We start from the raw sequence: 25,046 nt of genomic DNA on the forward strand, positions 1-25,046 counted from the left end.
ATTACTAGGTTGCTTGATTCAGCCGAGATATTTCGGCTCCTTTTTCTATAAATTTAGCGTGCACACATGGCTGAACACTGAACTTTCTGTAAAATCGCTATTAAGTGACCTGTTTTTACTCAAGTATTAGTCGTACCTATTACTTTTGATAACTATTGGGACAAAAAGTGTCAATACACAAATAGATACATGTATATGTAGTATGAAGAATGTCAGATCAGATTTGATCTAGGACCACGAATCAGCTGGTCCAGCAAATTTGGTGTTATTTTTGCTCAGACAAAAAAACAGTCGTCAGAAAAGCATCCTTTACTATTTACACTAAGCGTAGCGGCAAAAATACTGGTAGTATATTCATGTTCGGGTTCGGATTCCAAACATCCCTCTTTTAATTTTAATTACATATTCATTCCATTTGAATATTCCTATCACTTCTAACTCTATTGACACTAAATAACAATGCACTATTAAATATTAACAGTTCAAAGCTTAGACACAGACTACCATCAATACAACTATACACCAATTAGGCAACTCACCAAGTGTATCCATGTGTAACGAAATGGTAAAGTAACCTTCAGCATATATACAATTACTCTTCTAAAGTAGAGATAGCATATGACCTAAAAGTAATTTAAATTATTTAATGTATAAAGTTATCTTACCACAAAACCTGAGAGGCTCAATTAATCACAAAATAGGTATAAAATAAATCCCAACAAAAGTTGCTTTATGCAGTAAACGACACTATCACTTATTGTTCACAAGCATTGTAGATTATATAAACTTCTGGACTGATCGCCAAACGAGCGAAATTGCTTCCTTCTACACTAACCATAACATAAAATTGTTGAAAGAGCTTTAACTTTGTAAGGTTAATTGCTGCTTTTCCATCAGTTTTTGATGCATCTTGCAAGTGTCGCACAGACCTGAAAAGTATTTCAAAGTTATTTTGCATATCAGTATAATTATTATATTTAAAGATACGTAAATTGTTATATTTTTATAGCAATAAAGTATTTTGTTGGGTCCTTTGAAATTTTTTAATAAATTTTCGCTAAGATTTGCTTATTCAAATTTGTATGACGAAAATTGATAAAGCACAATGGTTTTGCAAAAAGATTTAAATAATTTTGTACAAAGTTCTTGAGGAAACAAAAATATGCCAATGTGTGGCTTTCCTGGGCGTCTTTCCGCAGCAACAGCTTGCATGGTGATTAGTGATCACACTTTTAAAATATGGAATATAATCATTTCATGCAAGTATTTAAAAACGATGTCATAATCAAGAAAATATATCTGTAGTGCGTCATTAAGGGACAAATCGAGCGCGGGCCTATGGTTAGTCGGCCACTGAGCTTCCGAGTAGTGATTGCAACCATGCAGTGTTCACGAGGTGTTTTGCCTCATACTCTGAATTTGCCAAAAATTATCTATGTAGCTATTATTAATGAATTACTTTTGCAAAACTTTTATTATGCCACATGTAGCCTATATTTGGTATATACGTATACTGCCACAGAAAATAACTCAGTATTCATAACATAACTGAAGTCTTTGAGCATGACCTAAGGTCTTTTTGACATGACATTTATGTTATTTGTCTGGAAAAGGGAAGGCCTGGTCCTGTAACCTGCACTAAAGCTGGTACTGAGAGCTGACGGATGACGAATATAAAGTGCTCCATATGTCGATTCATGCAAAAAATATCCGAAGTACTGAACTCTACGCATTGCTTCCTTCTTCTCGTGTTGTATGGATGCATACAATAGAAAATACATGGGCTTCGCCGAGGTTAAAAATTTAGAATTGAGGCCGCTTGTTGATTGTTTATGTTAGGGGTCGGTAAGTATTCCTAATGAATGGCTGCGACTTCTTTATCAGAAAGGAAGTGCCTTTCACAGGCAGCAGGATTTAATTGCCTAAAATAATATACTCACAACATAAAGATTGTATTGCGTAGAACGAACACCACAGTCTGTGACGGGATCACGAGTAGAATGGCAAAGGAGGCCAGAAAAACAACATGGTCAGTTAGTGACCTTGCTGTCACACAACCTTCAATCACAATGGCCAATGAAAATATGCACAACAAAATAAAAAAAATCGTAGCGTCGTTTTGACATTTCGGGTGTGAGTATTTAGCGCCCACTAACACCACAAGGGACTAGTGAGGTTACTTCAATATCTGAAATTTCAAATTAAGCGAAGTTGAGTTAACAAGCTTTCATTGTATTTTATCATGTAGATGAAACTGGAAACTTGTCATTGGTTTTTAGGATATGGTTTAAAAAATTAATAAAAGGTTTGCAATTGTGTGAAATAATTTTACTTGATGTCATGTAAGATTGACAAGACAATTGCTGGGTGTGGTGCTTCACACTTGTCACAAGCAAGCTTAGAAAAGCATTACATTTCAAGTAAATCTGTGCCAAATGAAATGCCATTATCTGTAAGGCTTTTCACAACCTCAACAGACAAATTATTTATTATTTAATGTGTTAAACATGGGAGTTTTGTATATGATGGAGTATTTTGTAAAAAATAAATTTTATTCAACTGTTTGGCTCAGCATTCAAACAAACTACAAGTAATTTCCATGGCTTTGCTACATGTTGAGATGTAACTAAGTTGCATCATAAACTTGTTATCTCAATGATTGCTGTGAGAAAAACTGTTGCAGTCTTCAAAGAAAGCAAGCATAACTTTGTGAAACACTTTGATGGGTAAAAAAGAAATAAGGAAAAAATCAAAGAAATGTTTGTTCATACATATGAAATAAAATACAGTGATTCCTGCATTTTTTTCAATTGTAATTTTTTCAATTGTCAACTTAAATTCTAAATTTTTAAAAAAGCAGAATAACTCAAATTGTTTAAAATATTAACAAAACCTACCACACAACTGAAATTAATATGATTCCAAAACACAAGATGTCCACAAATACAATAATTTCTGTCCACATAAATGTGTTATAATACATGTTTCCTTGTTCTTCCTCCTGTATCATATATGCTATATTGGCAACAATCTAAAAAAAATCAACAAAAAGCATACTAGTGAAGAGAATAAGCAAGATGATTATGCACCTGACACAGCTTAAAGCTTACTTCTGAAGTTCATGCTTGATCAGGGTGGTTTAACTGCAAGCCCACAGGCTGTGTGCCAGTGCTGTAACTAAGTCATTTTTTTAAGAATCGAGTCAAGTCAAGTCATTTGGGAAGTTGACTTAGGTCAAGTCGAGTCAAATTACTAAATTGCTAGTAATTTGAAAGTCAAGTCAAGTCATGCTAAAATATAATGCAAGTCAAATCAAGTCGTATAGAGAAGGTAATATTTCCAACAAACGTTTGTTTTGTCTGGAAGGCGGTTAGGGTTGTTCATATTCAGGTCATGTTTAAAAGGTTTAAGTTAAATACACTAATCACATTCTGTACCAACCAAACCTGATTTTGCAAAATGAATCTTTTGAAAATTTTAAATTTTTGACCCCGCTTATGAGCTCCAAAGTTTTCACTTAAAAGCTGCTAAATTTGGGAATTCACCAAAGACGAAAATGTTCCTTACATTCAAAGTACTGAGAGGAACTTAAATATTTTTTCGTCAACATTCTTGTCAATATGACATCAATAAACATCTTTAAAGGCATTTTTTGTCATATTTATTTGTACAAGCAGGGTTGTACTTCAAAAAATTGCGCTCTTTTTAGCCATTATACTTGATTTTGATCATTATAAATGCACGATACTGAAACTCAATTTGCGGCGCTCATAGTACTTCCAAAATTCTAGAAACAGCATACGATGACTGCAAGAACACAAGGTAATAGAAAAACGGTTACTAAGCTTTTTCCACAAACTCAACCCAAAAACACAATATGCTGTTTTTTAAAGTGCAAATGCTGACCTGAATTTTGCTTTCGAAAACTTTGCAGCTTCCATCTCTATTCTTTCTACTTCTCGTAGAAGATCCTACTGTTGTTGAGGATTTTTATTTAACTTAATAAACACATCTAGAGCATAAGAGAAAAGGTGGAAGTTTTTTCAAATCTCAGTGACTTTTTAATGATAGCAAAAAGATGAATGAGTTTAGTCGAAGAATACCTGACACAACAAAAAGAATAAGGAATATCACAACGTGTACAGAATTCGTTGGGTGAGATATGTAGTTTATTTTTCACTGCTTAAGTCTGATACATGAATGGATGGGCAAACTAATATCAAAATGAAATTCTTTTAGATCTGTGTGTGTGAGAGTAATCCATTGACTGCTTGGTGAAAGTTGTGATTGGTGCTGCAAAAAGAGAAGCTAATGACAGACTAACTCAGATGTATTAACTAAAAATCATCAACAAAGGGACAATCTTCTGCAAGCAGTGGAGGACAGAGACGAAAGTTGCAAAACTTTCAAAAACACAATTGAGGTCACCAAATTCCCAAATTCTAAAATACATAATCTCGTGTTATCGGGTTGAGTTTGTGGTAAAAGCTTGATCACCTTTTTCTTATCACCTTGTGTACATGCGTTTATAATGTGCTGTATAGAGAATTTTTCAGTATTATGATAGCAGAAAATTGGGTTTCAAACCATACCCTACATTTAGGATTAGGGTTGGATTATCCGGATAGCGGTTAACCGCAGGGTTTTTTTCTATCTGATATCCGGATATAAATCTGCCGGTTAACCGGTTAAAAGAGTATTGTTGCTAATGCGTTTTACACTTTTTAATAAGTTTGAACATTCTTTGTTACGTAGAGGCTGACTCCCGCTGAGCGCAATTAAACCTTTTTTCACACTTCTATTGTCTTATACTTTCAACTAGGTCGTAAAATGCACGAGTGAAATTTACTATCACGTCACAATTCACAAAGAAAGCATAATGAATGATTCTTTTAATAGAAGACTGCATTCTCATGGCAAGGGTAAAGTCTGTGAAGTGTCAGTTGAAAAGCTTTGACTACAAGTCTACAACCTAGTTTGAAGTTAATTGATTGAATTGAGTTGTTAATTAATTAATTGAGTTAGGCTAATTGAAGTTAAATTTAAGAGATGGAATTTAAACGTTTCAAAAGTGATAATCCAGTTTGGGGCTACTTTCTACGATCAAGAAATGGTGAGAGGGCAAAATGTGAAACCTGTGAAAACACGATTTCTTGTAAAGGTGGATCTACAGGAGCAATGAGAAACCACCTTGGTTTAAAACATAAGATTGTTCTTGACACAAAGAAAGCAAAACAACAAGGTTCTTTGGAAAACACAAACAAATGTTCCGCAGGTACTAGTACGATTGAAAACTATTTTAAGCCAACCAAAGAGTCGCTGGAGAGGGTCGTTGCAGAGCTAGCAGCTGTGGACAGAATTTCTTTCAACACCATAGCTACTAGTAAGCAACTGAGAGAAGCATTTTTAGCAAGAGGATACAAGCTACCACAAACGGTGCAAAATGTCAGAAGTATTATCATGACATTTTTCCAAACACTGAAAAGCGATACAAAGAAAATGATTGAAATAAAAAAAGAGACTGGAAAATTCTGTTCTGTCACTCTTGATGAATATACAAGCACAAGAAGCAGAAGATACATGAACTTAAACCTGCACTATGATTCAGACCCCGTTAATTTAGGAATGGTAAGAATCAAAGGTTCTCTTCCAGCTGAAAGAGTAGCGAATTTGGTGGAAGAAAGATTGCAGGAGTTTGGTCTCAAGATGGAAGACATTGTTGCAGCTACGACAGATGGAGCTAGAGTGATGAAGAGTTTTGGAAGAATGATTTGGTGTGTAACTTGTGTCCACCAGCTCTGTTTTGCGCATGGTTATCATTTAGCAGTAACTGACTTCTTGTATGCAAGGCAAAATATCTTTGAAAGATTAGAGAATGAAAGGGAAAATAGTAATACTGGATCGGATTCAGATTTTTCTTCAGAAGAGGAGATGGAAGAAGCTGATGAAGCTGAAGCTGATCTTGTAGAGACTGAAACAACCGGTGTAGAACTTCAACGGTTTGTTGGGGAAGTGATAAGGAAGGTAAGAACAGTGGCGAAGATGTTTCGCAAAAGTCCTCTGAAGAACGAAATTCTGCAAAAGCATATCCAAGCACAATTGAATACAGAGCTGAAGTTAATTCTAGATTCAAAGACCAGATGGAACAGTCTTTTAGAGATGATTAAAACATTTGTAAGAGCAGAAAAATGTATCAGAATGGCTCTTGTTGAGATCGGAACTTCTATCACCATTACGGACGCAGAAATTAAAATTCTCCGTGATCTGATTGATGTCCTTGAACCAGTTAAACATGCTGTAGATGGACTTTGCAGAAGGGACGCTACACTTCTAACCGCTGAGCGGATTCACGAATTTGTGCTTAAAACTCTTTCTAATTCTAATTCTACGTATCAGCTACTCGTCCTTCCAGTACTCCAAGTCCAAACCTAAACAGAAGAATGGTCCAAAAGGAATGTGAAGTCTTTGAAGCTTCTGGGAAACGACCTGCCAACCTTCAGACTCTCTATGAAGCGCTGCTTACTATTCAGCCCACTTCTGTGGAAGCAGAAAGAGCATTCAGTGCATGTGGACTCTTTGTTACAAAACTCCGGTCCCGTCTACAGGATTCCACAATTGATGCATTGTGCTTTATAAGGAGGGCGTTGCAGAAGCAGTGAACAATGTGAACATTAAATTTGCGTTTGAAATTCGTTTGTTCGTTCGTTTTAAATTTGATTTTTCTCGTATTCGCTCGTACTGCGCGTGTAGTAGCCGTGTACGTAGATCTATAATAAAACTGTGTAATGATTTTACAATCCATTTTTCATGCAAACCTTGTGAAATCGATTGTCTCACTTAGCAGTTATTATCCGGTTAACCGGTTAGATAAATTCCAAATATCCGGATAGTAAAAATTATTGATATCCGAACTAACCCTATTTATGATGAACAAAATCAAAGTCTGGTATACTGGCTAAGTGTGAATTTTTTTGAAGAACAATCCTGGCTTTTATAACTAAATATGACAGTGAAAAATTTGGTTCATATGAGCAGGATAAGTGAGTTAATGTTCCAAAAATTTATTTTGCAAAATTAGTTTTAGTTGATACAGAATGGGATTAGTCTACCTAAGAACTTTTTAAATATGACTTATATATAAACAAACCTAATGTAAATGTAATTTTGTGTCACTTGCATTTCATTATGTCTGCCAAATAAAATATATTGGCGAGGCAGAACTGGCACTCATGTAGTAAGGGCCTGCAGTAGGACCACGCAGATACACAACAAATTCCAGAAGTAAAATGGGAAGTGTTTCCACGTCTAAAAACAACTTCAGGTTTTAGACTAATACTCACAAGAATTTGGTGCCTTTAATCAGAAATTGCACAAAAAATTTTTAAGTATCAACTTAACATTAAAAAATACCTCGATTATTGTTCTAAATTCGAATTAAACTACAATCTGTAACATCTGAAATGGCTCTCAATTTGTAGCAGAAATAAAATAACAAAAAAAATTCGCATATTAGTTGCAGCAGACATACCGTTTTCAACATAAAGATGGGAAAGCTGAACTTACATTTATTCAAGTTCGTAAATGCTTTTTAATTTAATGGTAGATGTCACTAGGCATCCAAACTCTCTAAGAATGGATGCCTTTGGAGATATTTGGTTATAAAATTTTGTCAACTCAAAACAAGAATGCAGAGTATAAACTTTATTAACAAAATACAGAAAATTTAAAATTTAACACATTCTGAATTCATTAAACTTGAAAAGACTGTTTTGATTACATTCATTTAATTTCCTCTTTTTAGGATGGTTCTGGAACGTTGGACATTCATTTGACAACATAACAAAATTTATATTGAGTCATAAGCAACTAATGTTTTGTTCAGGACGACAAACGTGACGAAGATAAGGTGTGACTTATTTCCTTTTTATAGCCTTACAGTATCCCCAGTTGTTTCCTGAGTCTTTTTTATCTGTCTCTAATGTAGTCCAGTGCGGGGAAATGGGCTTACATAATATCCTAACTTTAATCTGCAAACAAACACAATGTAGCGATTTAGCTCCAAGTGTTTCATGACAGTTCAATGAGTTCATACATTTTCTTCTTAATTGCCACTGCTATTTCCTGTGAAGATCCAGCATTCATAAATATTGTCATGCTGTGCACATACCATGGACTAGCACAAAGCAAACCTAAAACAATTTTGTTATCCAGACTTTTGAGTAGAACGAACGCAAGGGCAAAGAAAATTTATATCTTTTTATTACTCAAACAAATCTGGCAACTGCTGATTTGTTGTTGGAGCTTTTGTTCTGGTTTGTGTTCTTGTGACATTCCTGCGAGTTGGTATATATATTGTACACCGCATGACAATTGAGTTTAAATTCAAATACAAGGAAGTTTCATAATAGCTCTGTAAGGACGACTCTTATCATTTGCAAACCTGAAAACAGCGGTGTTCTTCTAGATAAATCAAATTTGTATAAAAAAATGTTGACAATACTGAATAACAAAGCCAAACTTCAACAAAAAAGCAATAAATAAAACCGCACTAACTTGAAAGCTTTTTCACAGGCTTACCACAACAATCCAGAGTAAAAGCACCAACCCAAGAACTATACCACAGAATCCGACTATTTACTGCCTCAACACATATTCTTACAACTTTACTAAAAATTCACAAGTACAACGCGCACACGATACTAATTCTTGCCTCCACACACATTAACTTTGAATCTGCCCCCTGGTTTTAGGAAGAGCTTACTTCAGTACATCAGCACCAGACCAACATCAAAAACACATTTGACTTCATTAACAGGATGAAAACTTAGACTGCAGTAATATTTTCGTTTCTTTTGGCATTAATTACCATATTCTAATAAACCCTACCAAAGAACTTTAAAAAAAGTGTGGTATTGAATCAAACTTTTACAGACGATGTGACTGACTAACGCGAACGGACTACAAAACGTCAACTCAAAAACTTCTTACAATGGACCTGCAACAACAACACTTTAAAATTTCATGAAAAACATCATAAACAGCGTTGCTATCCTTTCATGACTTTCCCATCATTCCCATGACGACGAATGTTTTTATGAACTGGATTATCAACCAAATAAACCACTCTCCCTCCCAGTTCACATTTTCATAATACTTTGTTGTCGATATTCTTGTTAGACATAACATATGCAATAGCAAAAATATTTCTTAGTTAAGTAATTACAAGCAAAAGAAAATTGAAAAATTGGCCCTAATTGTGATGTAGATCAAGACTATTGTGATGTCAAACGTAATCACAGACAACATTTGCAAATTCATAAACTTAGCCATACCTACTGTATATCACGTATGCATCTGTTTCAGTAGCTGCATAGATTGCTCTAACTGCCAATAGCCTGATAGGTTATGACCTATAGCCTAGCCATGGCAACCAGTATGGTGCTGGTTTAACGAGTAGCCTATGCGATTGAAAGGATACTGTAACTTCACGAACGCAAATGATTGGGCTAGCAGATTTTTTATGTTTAAAACAATCATAGTTTACTGAATTACACAGCTTCACTTTGCTATTTTCTTCACATGAAGTCTTCCGCGCAAAGAAAACAAACACAGCAGCATGTTTTCAAGCAATTTGACTAACCTACGACATAACAAGAACCTTCATCTAAGTCACAATTAGGACCAAAAACTGAGACCTTTTGCGATTTTCTTTTGCCGAAAACTGCTTAACCACACAGTACTTTTCAAAAATATTTTACCAGAATGTTCAGTTGATAGTGTTGTTTCACGTAAGATCAACTTGTTTTTAGACTTTCCCCTCACTTTAACTGTTTATGTGGGGTGCATTATATATAAAAATCTCACAAAATCTCCTCACGAGAATGGACAAACACATAACCGGTAAATGCTCTAAAGCAGTGTTTCTCAACCCCGAGTCCGCGGACTCATTTGAGTCCGCGTAAGGTTTTTGTGAGTCCGCAAGCCCATTAATTTACCGTATATAATTAGGCATAGGTCATAATTTTCACGACGGCTCTTCGCCTCAAAAAGTAGGTGTCGCAAGAGATACCTTGGCGTGTTGGATAAGTTTGGTAATTACAACATCCATTTGTTGGTAATTTAAAATAGTCTGATTAAGAGCCTTGTTTATTTCTTATGTTACGCTGGTGGCAATCCAATTCCTTAATTCTTTTGTTCTATTCTCCTTCTTCCAACTCCTGGCGAGCAAATCACTTCCTTTTTTCTCTTTTTTAAAAGGAGTTCCCAAGTGTCAGAGCGTTTTTTGTTTCTTTCCTTCTCTCGCAATGCAATTTCGCCTGCGCGTGGCCACTTTTTGAAAGAACAGAAACATGAATTTGTTGATTGCTTTAGCGATTACAAATGGATTGCCAAATTGCTTTTCTTTGCTAATTTTTTCAGCCATTTGAACCAATGGAATGGCTCTATGCGGGGAAAAGACAAAACTATTTTAGATGTAAGAGAAAGCATTGATGCGTTTAAAGTTAAAATAAAATTGTGGATACATCGAATGGAAAGTGGGAAGATGACTGCTCTTCCAGCGTTGAACTTATTTTTTGAGGAGAAAAATATTGAATTGCGCGTTATTTGTCGAATGTTTCTTGAGCACCTCAATACATTTGTTTCTGAGCTGGATTGACATATTCCTTACCAAAATTAAAACAAGATATTTAACTGGGTACGAAGTCCTTTTGAGGTGTCAGCATTAGAGGTGCATTCAGAAATAGACTGCATTTCTGAACTGTTAATTGAACTGCAAAGTCGACAAATGTGGAGAGACAAGTTGAAAATTGTTTCTCTGACTAAATTTTGGGCGAATGTTCTATCGAAGGAACCTAACCTTTCTGACCTCTATACAAACAAGCAACAGCTCTTTTTGCGTTTAACAACTACATACTTGTGTGAAGCAGGATTTTCAACTTTAGCTATGCTTAAAACCAAGTGCCGGAACCAACTTCAACCGGAAGATGATATCAGGTGTGCATTAACGACCATAATTCCTGATTTCGACAAACTTGTGAAGCAAGTTCAGAGACAAGGTTCTCATTGAGATAGGTTGAGCAAAGGTTGTAATTTTCAAGGTTCTCACTGAGATTTATAGTGCATATGTGCCCAATAAACAAACCGCTTCTGCTTTTTTATCTCACTGTTTTAATGTTGAACTAACGTATTTTTCATTCTTATTACCTGAGTCCACGAATACTTGTGCTAATGGGAAAATAGTCCGTGGGCCAAAAAGGTTGAGAAACACTGCTCTAAAGACTAATCTGAAGTTGACAAACATCTCCGAAAACATACTAATCGCACAATAGACATTGTTAAAACAGAAATTTTTACAAAGACTTGTCAAGTTTGAAGACTGAAGATAACAAAGTCTACAGATCCATAAACTTTAACCGTTGCTCAACGTACATGTCCAGTCACTTCCCCAATTTCATTCCAACACTTGACACCGTCTTTAACCAAAGTGGAACATGTTATTCGCTGTTGATATGCCTGGTGGACCACAGTATTTTTATGAAGTTTGTGAGCTGCATGGCTCTTGAGCACTAAAAATTTATGACCTAATTCGTAATTGGATGCATCCATTGTTTGACATAGAAGCCATCAATTGTTTAACCATGAATCCTTAACAACAACAAAAATGCTCAACTGGTAATAATTGGTAGTCAACGTGTTAAAGTGATTTTTCCATGCTTTTCTTCTAGTTGTTAAGTTTCATTCTTTTTTTTAGTTACCGACTGTGTTTCAAAAACATATTAACGTTTTTATAAATTGTGTTAATAGTTACTAAAACTGTTATTTGCTATAAACGTTAATTAACAAAGTACTACAGAATTGTGGCCATCAATACACAAGAAATGTAAAGTTTATACAGCTTATGTAATAATTAAGCAGCAATGTGTATGTTTTTGCCATCCAGTGTGCTGGTAATTATGAAGCAAGAAGCATTGTGAGTCAAATAAAATATTTACAAATAAAATTTGATGGCTTACTTTCAACAAAGCAAACCTTACATTGCAGTTATTAATACCAGTACAGTTGTTTATTGCTTGGGTTGTAACAGCTAACACAAGTTTCACAGATAAGTTTCTCACATAAGCTTCCACATTTTATTGTTGCACAAGTTGATGGTAACTAAAATGTTAACCCAGTATAGAATAAAATAGAAAGGTAGAGTATCTGGTAGCACTCTAGGGTTAACTTTTATTTTGTTTTCTTGGCATAATCTTTCGCAAGCATAAGCTTGCTTTATCAAGTGCACAAGAGATGGCACATTTTCCAAGATAAATGTTGAGAGGAAATATACTGCAAACCTCATGAGTTGAGTACAGGTAAGGTCACTATAGAGTTAGGCAGTTTTTTTAACTGATTGACATCAAGTTCAGTTACTACTGTATAATGCATTACCTACCAAAGAAAACATTTTTAGATTGATAAATGCAGGTATGTGCAACCAAAGTATGACTAAAACTAATCGTGGTGTCATAATTTCATACGAATGGGCCCGTCTGTAAAAAATTAAACACAGAAAGCAGGCCTCACATCCGAAAGGGTTGCCCACCCTTGCTGTACTTGCACCACCACCATAAGCATTGCAAATGTTCAAAGTTAGAAACAAGATGTCTGCTACAACTACATACAACTGCACACTCATGGTTTGGAAGTTTTATCCCTGCTATAAATTGAACGAAATTCTTAATGTAAAATGTAATACACATATAATACTACAATACCTGCAGTGGAATAACAATCATAAACAACTTCTTTTCACGATCACTCAACACATATTTAATAAAAGCCCACCCGGTACCAATAAGAAGTAAGCATATGAACAGCAGTATTCCTTTTAGCCTAAGGAAATAAAATTATATGAAATAAATAGCTTATGTCCAAAAACGTATTTCATTTAAAAGATTACGATCAACTAAATTTTTATCAAAAACAATAGCCCCTAAAATCCAACTATGTAATTAACCAATTCATATAACTAATATTCGAATATAACCAATTCATACAACTAAGTCTACGCAACATTCATTGACTCACAAATGGACAATATAAAATATAACGGCCCAAGCTTCTTGCATTCCATCCCTTCCAATAAAATGGTAGTCAATCTGAAATATGTTAGGTTTTTACCCACTACAAATTATGAATGACTTAAAAATTCCACCAATAAAATGGTAGTCAATCTGAAATATGTTAGGTTTTTACCTACTACAAATTATGAATAACTTAAAAATTACTTGTGGGTCGAAAAATTATTTTCAGTTGAAAACATCGTAAAAATCTTTCTTCAATATTTTAATTACAACCACAAACTCGTACTAGGCTACTTACAGCATGAAAAGTAATTGATAATGCCTTGATAAACATCAACAGTGCCATCAAATAGTGAATAGTGAAAACCTTGCTTCGATTTTTCCATAAAACCCCAACCCAGAAAAAAGCAGTAATAAATATAAACATTGCCATTATTCCATACATTGTAGGCAGTGCTATTTCTCCAGCTGACAAATATGTACCATCGTTTTGTTCGATAATGTGGATCTGCCAACATTAAAACAGCTTTTTGTGACTTCTTGTTTTTCCTTGCTGTTAATAACGAACTTGTACAGTTGTGTTGGAAAAAATAAACTTAGTTCCACATGCACTCAAGTAAATAACTACCATGACAAAAATCAAAAACAATTCTGACAGACCTCTCCAGTTTGTATATGTGAATTGGGATCACAGTTGTGCAAATAGATCTCATATAAACCAGCTTGATTCTCGTTATCAATTTTGAAGTACAAAGAAGTTGACAAAAACCACCCATCCTTGTTCAAAGCGACTGGTAAAGAGTTTTCTACATCTGCAATTATGTAATGTGTGCATAATGTACATAATATGTAACTAAATAATATGAAACAGTGAGTTGGTTTAAAATTTCTATTATGCACACATAGTAAAAATATAGTTTGCACTTAGTGCAAATGTTCTGGTGGGTCCCTACACAGATTTCATGAAAAGATAAAAAATATCAACACGAATACAAAATAAAAAGTTTTGGCAAACGTTTGTAATTTAGAGACGTAATTCGTATTCAAAACATTTCGAACTTTTTCCAGGGAACAAATTAAAACGCGCGTAGTGATTAGAGGAGGCGTCACCTAACTTTTTTTTACATAGGGTCAGATAATTAATTAATAATAAAAACTGACAATTGTGGGCCAAGTTCCCACTTTGTTCATTGGCTACCATACAACAAGCTCATTTGTGATTCAGTGAGGCGGGTCAGACAAATTAATCTTACAGGCCGGATCTGGCCCGCGGGCCGTAGTTTGCTGACCCCGGATTAGAGTATCAGACTCTTGACTATGTGAGCCAGGTATGACAGTTGGTATTGCAACATTATCCTTGTGTAATGTTATTGGGCAAGGCATTAACAATGCCTGTTCCTGGTAAACAGTTCCTACCTAATTCAGGCAACCAGGGTCAAAATGGTCCGTAGTTCCCTAAATCACTCATTTACTTATTTCTTCAATACCACTACCACTACCAAGTAACTATGTAGCATGTAACCAACTTCATATGCAAACACGTAACTAAAAAACACATGATAGGTAACCAAATTTATGTTTTGAATAAGTAACTGATTAAGTAGCCAGCTACTGGTAACAATGTTCATGTTGGTAATCAGGAAACATAAAAAATAAATAAATAAATAAAATCAAAAAATTCATACATTGAAAAATGCACTCAGACCAGCTCGAGCAATAAGAATTTAATACTGGTTTAGGTATTAATCAAATTTTTCAGAGTTCAGAAAATAAGCATATAATTAAGCTAATATCCCAGGGCTACTCAACTGGCGGACCGCGGTCCGAATGCGGACCTCTTCAGTGTTGAATCCGGACCTTATCTGTCTCAGTATTTACGCAAATGAAATCGTTCATCATTAGTTTTGTTATTCCTGCTTATTCAATTAATCAGCGAGTATGTAAGTGGTAAATTAATACCCATCCAGAGAATTATTATATTATACACCGTCTTTTAATACATTTGTATGACTGTAAGTTATTTCATGAGAGTTATAACGGACCTAAGCAAATTTTGAACTTTTGTAACTGGACCTTTGCTAAAAATAGTTGAGTAGCCCTGTGATATCCTATCATACTTTATAAAAAGTTCTTCTGAACATTAAACCTTAATTTTGGACAAGAAATAATTTAGAGCTATGCGAGATAAAGATAAACGCATTTTTTATAAATGGACCATTGCAGAACAAATATTGTCATGACAAATAAATATCGTCGGTACCATAGCTTTTTGTAACATGCATGTATCAGTGTAGTGTGAGTGCTACTAGTGGTAGGTAAATCATATTTAGCGTTACTTGGCACTGTTAATTGAACTTGAACAGTTATACTGGCGAGACTTGAATATTTTTCGACTAAAAAATAGTGGAATACACAAAAAAGAAACTATGTGAAAAACCTATCATATTGGCATCAATTCATCATCTAACCGGTTATTCAAAGCTAATCCTTAACCACAAAACATTACTATTTTCATTTTCTGCGCCAAACCTTACTTAAAATATTAAATTATACATCTGTTGGTGAAATAAAAGAATTACCAAACAGTATTAATTAGTTTTTGCCATTGACTGCCAAGGATTGTTATCATGAGTATAATTTTCGCATTAATGATGTAATGAAACATTATATATCACAAAACTGCTGCACCGGTATGTAATTAACACACAATAATCAGTAGCAATCGAACAATTTCATGAATATATTTAATCACCTCTTTGTTTTCTGGTTGTCGTAGCCACACATGCTGCATTATGATGTATTGGCTCTGATGCAGAATCCGAATCATAATTGAATTCGTTCGAAAAAAAATGCAAATCAGAAAAATTGTGTGAACACACCTTAAAAAATATTACTTCTGATTAATTAATAATAAATTCTTACCATGCAATTTTTTCAGTAAACTATTCATACTTGCAAATATAGAGTTGGTTTTGTTTCATTTTCAAATATGAATGTCAACACAGCACGTGAAAGTTCTGGTTCATCATTAAACAAACTGGTATATTCTGTCACTGGGCATTTTCCTTCCTAACAAGTAGAAAAACACTGTGAATTTGTGTAACAGGTTCATGGCTTTTAGCTTTTGAATTAAGTTTCTAGTCAGCCTGTGACTAAATAAAATACCATTGCAGTTGGTCCCACTTAATTAGATCACCATACTAATTGGTGTGGATGTGCCATTACATACACGAACTCAAATATGTTCGACGAATAATTAATAGCAAACTAGTGGAATTCATATGAATAATGTGCACTATTCATCTACGAATATCCTTTATGAATGATTAATAACACTTTACTGCTCTATCAGGGGAAATCTCCATATCACACTAAGTTTAAATCACATTAATCGATCTATCGCTTCCTTGCTTAAAAATTATTGAATCAGACAAATATGCTCCTTACATTACCAGGTTTCATTGTTATATTTGCATACACTGGCAGTAAAGTGAAAACGGGTAATGAGTCACAATTTTGGCCACTCATAAGTACTTAATTTAACCACATTTGTTTGAGTCATAGTACTGTTAATATTGAAGATGTTACTTTGGTGCAATATACCCGAAATCATACAATACGCTCGATTCCATTTGCTCCATGCTGTTTCCAAAAAATAGCTAATCAAATGACTACTTTCAACATAGTAAAACCAGATTAGTCTATAGCATTACAATGATAGGATATCAAAATACTGTCTTACGAACTATTGTTTTTATTTTCGGCAAATTAACAATGTGGTTACATTTTTTTTACAGACAGTCTTCACTAAAAAAAATTAGAGCAGCATCAATTTTTCGAGGTCTTTTACCATAAGCAATAGTACTTTGAACTCTTTTTACCTGGGGTCTTTAAGCAAATTACGTGCTTGTCTCTCATTTCAAAAATGAAAAAATAAAAGTGAGTTTACCAGTCCTTCTGGTCAGGTCAACTTGACTCATATAAATCATGTAGGTTAACATGCTTAAAAGTGGGTTAAGGTATTTCAATGCAATGTAACAAAATATTGATAACTTGAGTGCTTTTTTAAGAGATGAGAGTTCATGCATAGGCTTAAATAACAACTTATTATCTCAAAATTATTTTAAAGAAGTCCTTATTATCGTGTCGCGTGTACTCATTTGTGCGCATGTTGTTGACATGCACATAAGCGTGTAAAAACTGCATTTACACCTCATGTTGTGTTTATGCAAAATACAGTAAAGATAACACTGGTCTGCATGAAAATTTTATTCCGTATGATGCCAATGTTTTTTAACTAATTTTTGGGCGCTGATTTCAAAAATGCCATCCTTTTTGATCTGTCACATCAGGTTTTAAAGTTACGGTAGAAAAACCGTATAATTTTTCGCTTTTGCGTTTTACTCCCCTCTTTGTTGTCAAAAGGATATCATTTATCAATAAGATAACCTTTGTTATCACATGGAGCTCTTATCAGTCACAATTTTATCAATAGTTACTGTTCAATTAAGTTTGTGGTTAACATTTCTACTACTTCAGCTATTGAAGCAACTTTTCTACATCAGGACGAGTAAACAAGTTAGTTTTATCCGTTAGTTTTACTTAGTTTTATCTGTAGTGTGATACTAACCTTATGTGTTTTAGTTTTTTAAACTTTAAATTTGCCTCTGTTTATATTATACTGTTGTTATCAAACAGACCAATTTGAATGATATCAGGACTTACAAACTGTCAGATAAGAGTCAAACACTGAAGTTTATGAGTCAAACACACAAATCGCATAAATCATAATGCAGACAAGTGACTGTGATTTCGTTTGCAGATTTCATTACTTTAAGTATCAAAATGCCTAAAAAATGTACTAGCTCACCAAACTCTTTCTGTTATATTTGTGGAGAGTTCACAATTGCAGGTGACAAATGCAACATAACAATGAATATAAAGAAACTTTATCACGCCTATTTTGGCATTAAACTTGGTGACCAGGATAAAGACTTTGCCCCACATGTTGCATGCAAATCGTGTGCATCAAAACTACGTATGTGGTACCAGAAAAAACTCAAGAGCCTTCCTTTTGGCGTCCCTATGGTATGGAGAGAGCAACAAAACCATCACAATGACTGTTATTTTTGTATGGTGAACACTAAGGGGTTTAACAGAAGAAACAAATCCAAAATCAAGTACCCTAATTTAAAGTCAGCAATGAGGCCTGTACCACATTGTGATGAAATTCCTGTGCCGAATCCTCCAATAGAGATGCAAAGCTCTTCAGAATCTGAATCTGGAAGAAGTGCAGTTGATAAAGCGCACTGTCACGAAGAAATAAACGATGACTCTCCCAAGTTGTTTTCACAAACTCAGCTGAATGACCTCACTAGAGAGTTAAACCTTTCAAAAGAAGCTGCACAACTTTTAGGGTCAAGATTAAAGGAAAAGAATCTTCTAGAAAAGAGCACAAGTTTTGCGTGGTACCGCCACAGAGAGAAAGAATTTGCGGAATTTTTTAGTAAAGAAAATACTCTTGTTTATTGTAGGAATGTTCAGGGTTTGATTGAAACATTTGGGATATTATATTCAGCAGAAGATTGGAGACTGTTCATAGATTCTTCGAAGACGAGCATGAAAGCTGTGTTGCTGTACAATGGGCCATCTGTGCCATCAGTACCTGTTGCACATTCTACTGAGATGTCAGAAACTTATGAAAACATAAAAATGCTGTTGCAAATGATAAAGTACCATGAGCACAACTGGTTGATATGTGCTGATTTAAAAGTTGTAGCTCTCATACTAGGACTTCAAGGTGGCTACACTAAATTTCCCTGTTTTCTTTGTCTCTGGGACAGTAGGGCGGATACTTCCCACTTTACTCAGAAATTGTGGCCACCAAGAGATGAGTTTCTGCCAGGATCTAAAAATGTGAAGTCACGTCCTCTTGTTGCTCCAGCAAAAGTTCTTTTACCGCCCTTGCACATCAAGTTAGGGTGCATGAAAAACTTTGTGAAAGGTATGGACAAAGGCGGAGAAGGATTTAGGTACCTGCAAGAAAAGTTTTCGTCTTTATCCGAAGCTAAGCTGCAAGCAGGTGTTTTCACTGGACCTCAAATCAGACAACTGTTAAAGGATGAAGATTTCGAAAAACATTTGTCTGTAACGGAATTGCAAGCATGGAAGGGGTTAAAAGCTGTTATCCAGCAGTTCCTTGGAAATAACCGAGCCTCCAATTACAGACAGCTTGTTACAGATATGCTCGATGCCTTTCAGAAACTTGGGTGTAGGATGAGCGTCAAAATGCACTTTTTACACTCCCACCTCGACTACTTTCCAGATAACTGTGGAAAATTTAGTGAGGAACAAGGTGAACGTTTTCACCAGGAGATAATGGTGATGGAGGAACGCTATCAGGGCCACTGGAATGTCAGCATGATTGCTGACTACTGCTGGTGTCTTAAAAGAGAGGACTCTACTCAACATGCAAGAAAAGCCGGAAGACGCGCATTTTCATTAAGATAGATACCGAGATAATGAAATGTTGTGCTTTCAATAAATATGATTTTCCTGGATTGTATCGTTATTGTTGCCATAATTCAAAAACCTTTTTTGTTTTATCATGAGGAAACAAAGATGTGTAACAATTCTGTTCAAACACTGAATTTTTTCAAGTCAAGCTTGTTGTATACATTGTGTTATTTTGCGATTATTCACCATAAACGCTATATCACGTGTAACAGTTATCTCAAAATCCTGATGTGCTAGAATGAAAAGGACCACAGATTCGGAATCAGCGCCTCAAAATTAGCTATATTGGCATGTTTTTAGTGAAGAAAAAATTTTAAAGTTGAAAAATGCAGGCCAGTGATAATTAAAGCGACGTTGACGCTAATGTGGATTAACATTGAACACAATTTGTTGGTGGATGAACATATTTTCTGTATTTGTGATTAAACAGGGAAAGCTCAACAAAAACAAAGAAACTTGAATTAGCTGCAGTTAAACAAAAGTTTAAAATATAAAAGAATTAAAGCATTTAATAAAAGTATACTGTCAGATGAATTTTAGACTTCTAGATCTTGCTGAGACAAAGTAGTGAATGTTGATATTTCTACTGCAGGACAGAACGCTATTTGTGTGAAAGATCCTGTCCCAACGTTGAGCTGTATGCAGTTTTAATCAATTTCAGTTTTGAAAACAATCGATCAGAAGAAGCTCATGTAACTAGGTAATAACGTTGCGGTAATTTAACGAAAATTTTTCTAATTGCAAAATATTTTTGCTGTAATATCAAAGAGAACACTTTCTATACGAGCTCTTCCATGGTTTTTACATCAACATCCTTGTTATTAAATTTCTAACAATTAAAACAAATTCTGAGACAGCACCGTATTTATCAACATCAAAGAAACCTGCCAACTATCTTATTCTGTTTTAGATCTAAATCGTGTAAACCGCCTTGCTTTCTATGTAAGAAGAACGACTTTCAAAAAATAAAAGAGGGAAAGTGATGACAAAATCTTACACGATAGTGATGAAAAGCATGGATGAAGAAGCTCTTTTGAGCTTGTAGCAATACAGTGAAATTGCTGCAAGTGACAATCATGTAAAATTTGATGTCATTTTCCAGGTTTTGCGAAGAATGGCTTCTTTGCTGATATGCAAAGCAATGCATGGTTGACTGTGAAGGGCATGAAAGCATAAACTTTCAGAAGACAACATGTGCTGCAGTTGATCCTTCAAAGTTGCTACTGCATCGTCTCTTGAAAGCCGTTGAATGTAGCACAATTGTTTAAGATGGTGTACTTTAATATTGGCCTTGTGTTATTGTTCTTCTACAAAGATAGTGGTTCCTGAAGAACTCCTTCAGAAAAAAACACAAAGAGTTTCCAACATTTCAAAAAACTCTGAAACACAATCAAATTTTTGCAGACATGCCAACATTTCTGATTTAAACCGATGGGCTAAGAAGTGGATATAAATTGCTTTCGGATTAGTAGCCTGAAGACTAGCTGCTATAAATCTTACTCAAATGGACAACTGCTCATGAACTGAAATGTCAGTAGTTTCATTCAAATTCATAGTAAAGACTTTCACGTTTTTAATATTATCACATATCACGCCAAACACATAGTTGCTCTTGGATTAAATCATGACAGGATCATAAGTTGTCATCAAATCAAGAAACTTCAAAAATTTGCTTGTTTAATTATAAAAGATGACTCATCGAGCCCGTGCATTTTGACGGCATAACATTAGAAGAAAATTAAACATTACCCATCTCCAAGGTTCAATTTCTAAATCCTCATGAACGAATCTAGACTAGTTTGTTCATGTCTCAAGTGCAAGTATCGTATTTGTTGGGCCGAAAAACTTACATTTGACCAGTGTACCAAGCGACTATAGTTCCACACTAACGTCATGTTTTCAGCCAAAGTTTTCTGACACAATAGCACTTTCAACAGCTTCTTCAAAAAAGCTATCACAACAGGTTGTATTTTCTTCAACAAGGGAATTTGGGGCCATCTTTTTGCCAAAAAATGTTCTAATTTTAGCATTTTACCAAAATTTTTACATTTTAGCGTGCTCGCCATATGCGGTCTGAGCAACATGCATCGTACTGACCTACTTTTTAAAAGGTGTTTCTCTATTGTTTTACGACGTTATATCGTCCTTTGACATTGGCCGATGAACCTGCATTTCCCCCTGCCCTACTCTGCCACCGGACCAGAAATTCCAGAAAGAGAGAGTGAGGCTGGTGTCCTGTGCAGCCCTCCTTGACTGTAATCAAAGTTTCGCACAAGCTACATTCATTCGAGCCTTGTGGCGATGGGGAAACAGCAAGCGGTTGATGTCTTGATTTTACTTGTCAGGGTAACTTATTTGTTGCGGCAAAAAGCTTCGGGTGGGGCATATGGAATGGCTTTGTTGCCTAGCGAGCAAGAGTGGTTCTAACGCAGCGAAGTAAAGGAGGTTGGATGCTTGCGAGGATAGAAAGATTGTCCAATCGTGTGCGATGCACACATCCAGTCACAGTACATATAACACCTCTTATGACAGTGCCAATTTGGTGAGTCTACGTATTGTGACACCAGACAGGTGCTGTACCACTCTTGATTTGGGTCTATGTATCAGCAACCTACAAGAAGAGCGGTGTATTTATGCTCCATCTATTGGCTTTAAGGCAATACTTGCTATATACATTGCTAATTCTTTCTGAGCAGAATTATATATATTTCATCTGTGTTATTGCTGGCATTACAAGCATTACATAATGTCAGTAGTACAAATTCCTGGAATGAATTTCTCATACGAGGCCGGCTGCAAGTGGATACGCCCTGTTAATTGTTCAGGAACTAAAATATATCAAATTTGTAAAGATGAATAAATTTTTTGGCACAATGGAGTTTGTCCGATCATATAAACCTTTACCTTATATATATACGATACACAGTTGTTCAATTATGAACAAGCACTAAGTACAGTAACATCAACCTGCCACCGCAAATTACAAATAAGCATTAATTTAACACATTACATATATATGATGTTTTAGTGACCACCGCAAGTTATTAATCACACTCATCACATGCACATACCATGAAATCACTTCGTCCACCACTGCTTGATTTGTCAATTCTTAATCCTACCTGCATGCAAAAACATTTGGATTTAAATTGAAATAAATGAAGACATGAAAAATTTTATAAAAAGCATTGGGAACTTAAAAACTTCTTTAGAAGTAAGAGTAAAACTATGCAAAATATTACTATGAATATTGCTGTGAACTTAGGAATGGACAATTCGGAATGATTTAATATGGGTTCTATTTTGGAACCGTTCAACCGAATCCAGAATACCGACTCTTATTCTGAATTGTTTTTCTTAATTCAATAGTTAACACAGTACTTGTTTAATGTTAATGTCACTGGCTTTGTTTACAGTTTTTAGTTATTTGGCTGTTTAATTTAAAACATGCCCTTGATGACTGGATGTGATATGGAGTTAGAAACCAGTTTGTGATTTTTATCAATTGTCATTGGCCCAATAGTATAATAGCCTCACAGTTTCGGTCACCATCCAATGTGCCAAGGAGTGTACTCTACTAAGCCTGGTACCCAGTCTAAAGTTTTTTAATGCTGTAGCCTGTAGTAACCTTTAACTTTATAATGGTCACAATGCATCCACTATAGAAAGCCTATACTCGAAGCTGTATTCATAATTTCATTCATTCAATTAGCGTCAATAAATACAATTATCATACTACAAAACGTGTCGAAAACGATGCAAAAAACTTAGTTGCCTTTTTCTTTTCCCTTTTTACGAAAGCAATGTTGCTGTGAGGTGAAAAAGCACTTTCTTCTGTGTTTACGAAATCATGTTGTTTTAACGAAATAGCGTTAAAAGTGATATCATAATGCAAGAAGGATACTACAGTAGATAAGCGTTCGCATACTTTGTAAAAAACAAACAGATAAGGATTAAAAAAAATTAGATAAATTGTGAAACTTTTCAAGTTTGTTCAAATTCAAAGATATGCAAGCAGGACAATTTGTTTGTATTGTATTTCAGGGTGTGCTATGACATCATTCTGTGTGCCAGGGTGTGCTCGGTATACCCTGTATACCCAGGTTCGGTGCCTATAGCACTATCATCTATACATCAATCGTGTATGATTTCTTGGCTTTAGCAATCTAAAATAATACAAAAATGACACTTCAACAACAGCTAAATTTTGTTACTGGAATATTCCTAAAAAATCTATTTGAAATCGCATTCCATTTTTTGCAAAATTATTATCAATTGCAAATGAGCTCCATACTCAATGAAACGTGTTACCACTGGTAACCAATAACCCTTGTAGATTTGCATGTGTTCTTTTAGCCAATTTTAACAGGGATCCTATACACAATGGGTGATGATATGAAAGTAAATAAACCAGTCAGTAAAAAACCTGTGCAGAATTCCCGTTTCTTGGGGAAACACCATTTTCAAAACTTCAGATGAACTGAACCACTCCCTAAAAATTTTCCAGATCCACCTATGTCTGTTCGTAGTAATGTGAACAATTGATTTTTTACGAAAATAATGGATCCGTTACGACTGTGCTGTTTTATATTGCTATGTCTCAGAAGTACTGGAGAATTTATCAGTTACAATATGAAAACGTATCCGTTACTGTAAATGAGTTTGAATTAGGGCTGGGAAAATTTAACCAGCAAATAACCGATTCCACAAGCGGCTATGAGCTCTTTGCAACCAAACATTTTGTTAGCTATTAGCTGAAAACTTAAATAGGAGAGAATTTAGAGCAAAATTTGTTTCGGAATCTATCGACTTGTGGAAAGGCGTTGTTGTGTTAATCATTTTAGTGCTTGAATAGTTTGTTTCCCTGATTAACGCTGTAGTATAATACGACATAAATTGCTAATACAGTACAACACTTTCCACTAAGCATATTACGAAATAAACAGTAGTTTTGCCTGCAATTAACAATGTGACTTGCCATTTATTAGCTATGGCAGCTAACGGCTAATACCATCCATATGGCTAACGACTGAAGAAAAACTGCTAAATTCCCAGCCTTAGTTGAAATGCATTAAAAGTAATACAAAACCAACCCAACGACAATTTTCATCTAACACATGTGATTATTCATTATATGGGAGTTTCATAGCAATGACATATTACAGTACATAAAAATAACATGTTTGACAAAAAGCTGCAAGTCAAAATTCAAAAACATAACTTTTATCCAACATGCATATTTTCTAGATCACCTTTTTGAATGCACTCGTCGGACTTTCATGTTCCGCAAGTTTCAGAGATGTTATGTTTACCTCAAGGGATCCACCAGGCAAGTACCCAAATGTGGAAAGTGGTATCACGTCTTTTGCTTGGTTCTAAAACAAACATCATTCCAACAATAAAGTTACATTACATACGCACTAAATTTGTTTTACAATCTATGGTTAAAAATTAGTGGTGATTGAA

At 34.9% G+C, this 25,046-nt stretch overlaps 1 protein-coding gene across 1 annotated transcript in view; it reads right to left on the bottom strand.

Annotated features, from left to right (window-relative positions):
• LOC143468305 (protein GPR107-like) overlaps positions 1-25,046 on the bottom strand; it is a 29,913-nt gene that overhangs the window by 2,425 nt on the left and 2,442 nt on the right. Inside the window, exons 2-12 of the mRNA XM_076965433.1 lie at positions 24,833-24,955; positions 22,652-22,702; positions 16,017-16,133; positions 15,817-15,943; positions 13,725-13,876; positions 13,363-13,572; positions 13,069-13,139; positions 12,756-12,873; positions 2,898-3,031; positions 836-929; positions 540-623 (exon numbers count right to left, since the gene is read on the bottom strand). Of these exons, the coding sequence (XP_076821548.1) occupies positions 540-623; positions 836-929; positions 2,898-3,031; positions 12,756-12,873; positions 13,069-13,139; positions 13,363-13,572; positions 13,725-13,876; positions 15,817-15,943; positions 16,017-16,133; positions 22,652-22,702; positions 24,833-24,955 (1,281 nt within the window). The remainder of the gene's footprint in view (positions 1-539; positions 624-835; positions 930-2,897; positions 3,032-12,755; positions 12,874-13,068; positions 13,140-13,362; positions 13,573-13,724; positions 13,877-15,816; positions 15,944-16,016; positions 16,134-22,651; positions 22,703-24,832; positions 24,956-25,046) is intronic.

Source organism: Clavelina lepadiformis, chromosome 8, assembly GCF_947623445.1.
Source record: "Clavelina lepadiformis chromosome 8, kaClaLepa1.1, whole genome shotgun sequence".
Taxonomy (NCBI): domain Eukaryota; kingdom Metazoa; phylum Chordata; class Ascidiacea; order Aplousobranchia; family Clavelinidae; genus Clavelina; species Clavelina lepadiformis.